Genomic DNA, 7500 nt, shown 5'->3' on the forward strand with positions numbered 1-7500 from the left:
CTGCCATACTCTGGGTATGTTCTTGTTTCCATAACCCACCGAACGCTGACATGGATTATAGAATCTTCAACGTACGTATTTGATCTTCTGCGTGCATATACACACGAAAGGGGTTCAGGCACAAGCAGGTCTGCACATATGTTGACCTGGGAGATCGGAAAAATCAACACCCTTTACCCACCAGGCGCCGATACCGAGATTCGAACTTTTCTTTTCAATAACTCTGACACTCACTGACAGTTGAGGAGACACTCGTTGTCGTAGGTCTCGTTGTCGACCCCACACACCGGTCGGTAGACGTGTGGGCAGCTGCATATCGTCGGCGGGGACCCGCACTCTCCCTCGTGGGCCAGATGCACGTGCCTCCATGAAAGAAAGAAAATCATGTCGCGTGCGTTTGTTCATTGCAGACATTTGTATGCTGACAACGTTGCTCTTTGTTGAGTTGCAATGTATTATTATTATTATTATTATCCTCATCCTCATTATTATCATTATTATTATTATTATTATTATTAGTAGTAGTAGTAGTAGTATCCTCCTCCTCATCATCATTATCATCATCATCATTACTATCATTATTATTACAAAGTAGTAGCAGTAGTAGCAACGGCAGTCGTAGCAGCAGTAGTAGCAGTAGTAGTAGTATGAGTAGAGTAGTAATTTTCACTTAACGTCTTTTGCTAAGACGAATGACACTGTTGGTCTGCTACCATGTGACACTCTTTTGTCGAGGGCTATCTTTGAGACACACACACGCGCGCGCGCGCACACGCACACACACACACACACACACACTCACACGCAAACACACACACACACACACACACACACACACACACACACACACACACACACACACACACACACACACGCCATGTTAATGCACGGAAAAATAGGAATGTATGATTGTTTTGTTTTGTTTTTACATTGTGACTGTGAGCAACAAAGAACTTACAAAAATATGAAGCAGCACTGTATTGGATGCTTAAACAAGAGAGGCAAGGCCTTCAAGACTCACTTGTGATAAATTAGGTCCCCTAGAGTAATTTCCCTTTTTTTACTATCTGCCCCAAACCGTTTGCAAAATAAAACAAAAATTCCATGCTTAGCAAAAGAAGTTCCTGTTTAAACAAAAAATGATAATAATGACTCCTCTTGTTGTTGTGTCCGAATAAGAGGTCAAAGTGCCAAGTTTAGAGAATACAAAAAAATATAAATATAACAGTAAATGCAGTTTGCATATAATCAGGCTTCATTTTTTATTTTTTTGTGCCCATCCCAGAGGTGCAATATTGTTTTAAACAAGATGACTGGAAAGAACTGAATTTTTCCTATTTTTATGCCAAATGTGGTGTCAACTGACAAAGTATTTGCAGAGAAAATGTCAATGTTAAAGTTTACCACGGACACACAGACACACGGACACACACACACACAGACAACCGAACACCGGGTTAAAGCATAGACTTACTTTGTTTACACAAGTGAGTCAAAAAAAATTAGTTCATAAAAACTGCATTGTAAACTAGGAAGCTAGCAAGATTACAACTAGGAAACAGTGTCTATAATTGGCAGATGGCTGCTTCCTTTTTTGTACGAAATGCTGAATTGGTCTTCTAATCATTATGATATGTACATTTTTTTTCGAGATAAACTTAATTCTTTTGCCTTGCCTACCTGCAGTCCAGATCGCAGCGGTTGGCTGCTTCCTTTTTGTACGAAACGCTGAATGGTTCTTCCAGTCATTATGATATGTACATTTTTTTCCGAGATAAACTTCTTTTGCCTTGCCTACCTGCAGTCTAGATCGCAGCTTCCTTTTTGTACGAAACGCTGAATGGTTCTTCTAATCATTATGATATGTACATTTTTTTCCGAGATAAACTTCTTTTGCCTTGCCTACCTGCAGTCTAGATCGCAGCTTCCTTTTTGTACGAAACGCTGAATGGTTCTTCTAATCATTATGATATGTACATTTTTTTCCGAGATAAACTTCTTTTGCCTTGCCTACCTGCAGTCTAGATCGCAGCTTCCTTTTTGTACGAAACGCTGAATGGTTCTTCTAGTCATTATGATATGTACATTTTTTTTACCTGCAGTCCAGATCGCAGCGGTTGGGGTAGGTGTTACCGTCCTGGCCGCACACAGGCATGTATATTCGAGGACAGACGCACACCTCTTGAGCCGCTGAGCACTCACCCTCGTGAGCCATGCTCACGTTTCTAAAAAACAAACAAAAAAACAACAACAAAAAAACAAACAGCAAAAACAACAACAACAAAAAACAAAAAAACCCAAAACAAACAAACCCCATATCCACCAAGATGCATATGATAGAATGGAATAGAATAGAATAGAAAATGTCTCTATTACCAAGTGTACTGGGGTCACAAGGAATATTGGAGGGGATAGTACATAACAAGGTACGAACATAAAATCGAAAATCATACACAAACACAGATACAGTAGAAATTAGGATACATACAAGTGCATATCAATATAAAAAAAAACTTGTGCATACTCACACATGTACGCACTGCACACACACACACACACATGCACACACACACACACACACACACACACACACACACACACACACACACACACACACGTTTGAACAGAAGCTGCATATTACATGTGGATGGGGCTTATGACTAGATCTTCAGGTAGATGGTTGTTGGTCAGTCTTGTCCGACTAAGACCATCAGATCAGCAGAGGAGGACAACTGCTGTCCTGGCTAACTTGACAAAAATCTCTTGACCAGGAGAGAGAGAAAGAGATAGAGACAGAGACAGAGTGTGTGAGACAGACAGAAAAAGAGACAGAGTGAGACAGACAGACAAAGAAAGAGAAGGAGATCGTGAGAGAGACAGACAGTCAGACAGATAGACAGACAGACAGACACAGAGGGAGAGACAGAGATAGACAGACAGACACAGAGGGAGTTTGAAGAATATGCGCTATAGCAAGATGTCTTAATAAAAATTGAAAAAAGACAGAGACAGACACAGAGAGATAGACAGACAGATAGACACAGAGGGAGAGACAGACAGAGACAGACAGAGAGACAGACACAGAAAGAGACAGACAGACACAGAGGGAGAGACAGACAGACACAGAGAGACAGACACAGAAAGAGACAGACACAGAGAGACAGACAAAGAGAGAGTCACCTGCAGTTCATCTCACACAGGTTGGGGTAGGTGTGGTTGTCCTGACCACACACAGGCAGGTAGAGGGTCTGACACACACAGCCCTCTGGTTCCTCCGGGCACTCTCCTTCGCTGGCCTTCTGCACCCCACTGGGAAAAGAATATAATAATAATAATAATAATAATAATAATAATAATAATAATGTACAGTTATATAGCGCCCTTTCTCACTAAGAGCTCAGGGCGCTTTACATAAAAGAAAAATATTACAAGTAACATAACACATTCATGACCACTCTTTCTAAAAAAAATTTTTTTAAATAATTAAAAAAACCTACCTCCCCCCACTCACACTCTCCCCTTCTCACTCCACATACATCCAAAGTGAGCTGACATGGGTGGTGTTGGAGAAAAGGAAGCTGAGAGTACTTATTGATAGGTTTTTTAAAAAGATGAGTCTTTAGTGATGAGCGAAAAGCAGAAATAGAATCAGATGCACGGATATGATGAGGAAGGTTGTTCCAGATGTGTTGAGCAGCCAAGAAGAAAGAACGTTCACCATAGGTTCTTGTACTGACACGAGGAAGTTTCAAAAGGTAACCGTCAGAGGAAGAGCGGAGATTTCTTGTGGGAGTGTAAACACTGATAAGGTCAGAAAGATAAGTAGGTCCTGCGGAGTGGAAAGCAGAATAGCAGAGACACGCAACTTTGTATTTAATTCTCGCTTCAATGGGGAGGCAATGTAGAGTGCGGAGGTGAGGAGAAATGTGATCAGTACGTGGGACTCTGAGAGTCACACGGGCAGCATTGTTTTGAAGTTTTTGAATCCGCTGAAGAATATTTCTTGGACAGCCTATGAGAAGAGAATTACAGTAGTCAATTCGTGACAGCACAAAAGCAGAACTAAGAGATTTAGTAGTTTCAACAGAAAGGTACTGACGGATAGAGTTGATGCGACGAAGTTCACAATTGACTATGCGTATCATGTTTACTACCTGAGCATGCATGCTGAGGTTTGGGTCAAGAATGACTCCAAGTTTCCTGGTTGAGTTAGAAAACTAAACTGTGCCATCAATATATACGTGTTCTGCTGACTGATGATCTCAACCTCCACTCTCGGCACCTCGAAGTAATCCTCTACCTGACCTAACGATCAGTTACTTAAAACAAACAAACGAAGGATTGAGTATATTTATATCTCTCCCTCCCTCCCAAGCCCCCGTCTATCTCATATCTATCTATCTGTCTATCTATCTATATACATATATATGAGTGGAGTGATAGCCTAGAGGTAACGCGTCCGCCTAGGAAGCGGGAAAACGAGAAAATCTGAGCGCGCTGGTTCAAATCACGGCTCAGTCGACAATATTTTCTCCCCCTCCACTAGACCGTGAGTGGTGGCCTGGACGCTAGTCATTCGGATGAGACGATAAACCGAGGTCCCCTGTGCAGCATGCACTTAGCGCACGTAAAAGAACCCACGGCAACAAAAGGGTTGTCCCTGGCAAAATTCAGTAGAAAAATCCACTTTGATAGGAAAAACAAACAAAACTGCACACAGAAAAAAATACCAAAAAATGGGTGTTGCTCTTAGTGTAGCGACGCACTCTCCCTGGGAAAAGCAGCCCGAATTTCACACAGAGAAATCTGTTGTGATAAAAAAAAGAAGAGAAATACAAATGCAAATACAAAATCCCCCCTCCACCCCCCAAACTCCTATCTATCTGTCTATCCGACACACACACACACACACACACACACACACACACACACACACACACACACACACATATATATATATATATATATATATATGTGTGTGTGTGTGTGTGTGTGTGTGTGTGTGTGTATGATAGTCGTGTCCGATTATGACCATGAGAACTTAAACGGAGGCTGCCATTTGGGCTAGAATTTGATTGTAGTGGAAAGCGTTTAACGCGCGCGCGCGCGCGCGCGCACACACACACACACACACACACACACACACACGCACACACGCACGAACACACACACACACACACTATCTCATATTCTATTAAATTTTGATCCATGATTGCATGCAAGCACGCACTACCACCACAACTGACCCATCCCCCAAACACACACATCATCATCATCATCATTGACGTCGTCACTGACACCAAACTATGCATAAATTCTCACTCACTCTCTCATTCATTGCTGTGCAAAGAAGACAACGTTTCCTTGAAGGTCAAGGTCAAGGAAATTAATTTTGTCATCGAATCCATCAATGGCCAAACAATCATAACAAAAATGTTGTGTTGCAGCATGGGAAAAGGTGGATGCAAAGGACTCAACCCTTATACAGGATTGAAGTGTAACTGATTGTCGGTTATCCTCTCATGTTTCACCTTAACCGAAGTGCTGCATTTTGCGCATGTGAATCTGATGTCATTACGTCAGTTACGTGTGTTGTCTTCATAGCAGATAATATCTCGCTAAACTGCTTCTATAGCCATCCCGACGGGCGCAGTAACCGAGTGGTTAAAGCGTTGGTCTTTCAAACTAAGGGTCCCGGGTTCGAATCTCGGTAACGGCGCCTGGTGGGAAAAAGGTGGAGATTTTTCGATCTCCCAGCTAGGTCAACATATGTGCAGACCTGCTAGTGTCTGAACCCCCTTCGTGTGTATACGCAAGCGAGAAGATCAAATACGCACGTTGAAGATCGTGTAATCCATGTTCGCGTCCGGTGGGTTATGGAAAGAAGGACATACTCAGCATGCACACCCCCGAAAACGGAGTATGGCTGCCTACATGGCGGGGTAAAAACGGTCATACACGTAAAAGCCCACTCGTGTACATACGAGTGAACGTGGGAGTTGCAGCCCACGAACGAAGAAGAAAAAGAAGAAGATACCTGTCCCCTAAAACTCCCGGTGTATGTATGTATACCGATGGCAAAAATGCATCACCTCTGTGAACCCTGCCCACAAGCATTACTCTGGCGTCCAAATAATGTCTTTTTCATTAAAACACTTCACACGTTCCCGCACATGCATAAACCGCAAAGAAAGGGAATTGACTACAACAGTATTTCCGAATACGTGTCCACACGTAATTTGGAGGAAAACAACAACAACAACAACAACAGTGGAGCGATGGCCTAGAGGTAACGCGTCCACCTTGGAAGCGAGAGAATCTGAGTGCGCTGGTTCGAATCACGGTTCAGCCGCCGATATTTTCTCACCCTCCACTAGACCTTGAGTGGTGGTCTGGACGCTAGTCATTCGGATGAGACGATAAACCGAGGTCCCGTGTGCAGCATGCATTTAGCGCACGTAAAAGAACCCACGGCAACAAAAGGGTTGTTCCTGGCAAAATTCTGTAGAAAAATCCACTTCGATAGGAAAAACAAATAAAACTACACGCAGGAAAAAATACAAAAAAATGGGTGGCGCTGTAGTGTAGCGACGCGCTCTTCCTGGGGAGAGGAGCCCGAATTTCACACAGAGAAATCTGCTGTGATAAAAAGAAATACAAATACAACAAACCAGTATATTTTCTGCTGATTTTTTTCTTCTGCATCAATATAGCACAGAAAGTCTGTCGGGGTTTGTAAAGCCCCTCAGGGTTGACTGAGGTAAACACTCATTTATTCATTCGCACAAAACAACGAAAAGAAAAAAGAAAAAAAAAGAAAAGGTAATGCATCTGACCAAATTTCTCCAGTTGGAGATAATAAAGTTATTCTTATTCTTATCCAGTAATGTTTAATGTCGTATCTATGTGTGCGTACTGATTGTCTGGTTGTGTTTTGCTGCACCTAATGCAATTTACCTTGTGAGATGATTAAGTTATTCTTATCTTAATTATAATCAGTGTGCAGTATAGTATGTCATGTTCACAATCATATTCAAAATAATGTTTATTTTATTTCATTTTATTTTAATTATTTATTTGTTAATATTTCCTGCAATGTGTGGAATGAAAGTACGAAAAAATGTATGTGATATTTTTACATCTGTGTCTTCGTTATAATCCTAATAACTGTAGTTGTTTTTACAGTGTTGGTCTCCATGTTGTTTACTTGTCTATGTGATAATGCACCTGACCAAATTTCTCTAATTGGAGATAATAAAGTTATTCTTATCTTATCTTATCTTAAAAAAAAAAAGAGTGCAAATCCCCCCACCTGCAGTTGAGCAGGCACTCGTTGGAGTAGGTGTGACCGTCCTGCCCACACACGGGCAGGTAGAGCCGAGGGCAGGCACACACCTGTTGCCCCGGGGAGCACTCTCCTTCGTGAGACAGACCGACCTCACTGCCGCCCCGACCACGCGCACGCACGCACACACACACACACACACACACACACACGCA

The 7500-nt window shown here is 42.2% G+C and overlaps 2 protein-coding genes across 2 annotated transcripts in view; both read right to left on the reverse strand.

Moving 5' to 3' along the window:
- The window catches only part of LOC143297664 (uncharacterized), a 7236-nt gene extending 5021 nt beyond the window's left edge, over positions 1 to 2215 (reverse strand). The window contains exons 1-2 of the mRNA XM_076610083.1: positions 2097 to 2215; positions 235 to 309 (exon numbers count right to left, since the gene is read on the reverse strand). Of these exons, the coding sequence (XP_076466198.1) occupies positions 235 to 309; positions 2097 to 2215 (194 nt within the window). The remainder of the gene's footprint in view (positions 1 to 234; positions 310 to 2096) is intronic.
- Positions 2216 to 3176: 961 nt separating this feature from the next.
- LOC143297666 (uncharacterized) overlaps positions 3177 to 7500 on the reverse strand; it is a 31618-nt gene continuing 27294 nt past the window's right edge. Inside the window, exons 15-16 of the mRNA XM_076610085.1 lie at positions 7313 to 7395; positions 3177 to 3309 (exon numbers count right to left, since the gene is read on the reverse strand). Coding sequence (XP_076466200.1) covers positions 3177 to 3309; positions 7313 to 7395 — 216 coding nt within the window. The remainder of the gene's footprint in view (positions 3310 to 7312; positions 7396 to 7500) is intronic.

The sequence above is a fragment of the Babylonia areolata genome, chromosome 23 (assembly GCF_041734735.1).
Source record: "Babylonia areolata isolate BAREFJ2019XMU chromosome 23, ASM4173473v1, whole genome shotgun sequence".
In the NCBI taxonomy this organism is placed as follows: domain Eukaryota; kingdom Metazoa; phylum Mollusca; class Gastropoda; order Neogastropoda; family Buccinidae; genus Babylonia; species Babylonia areolata.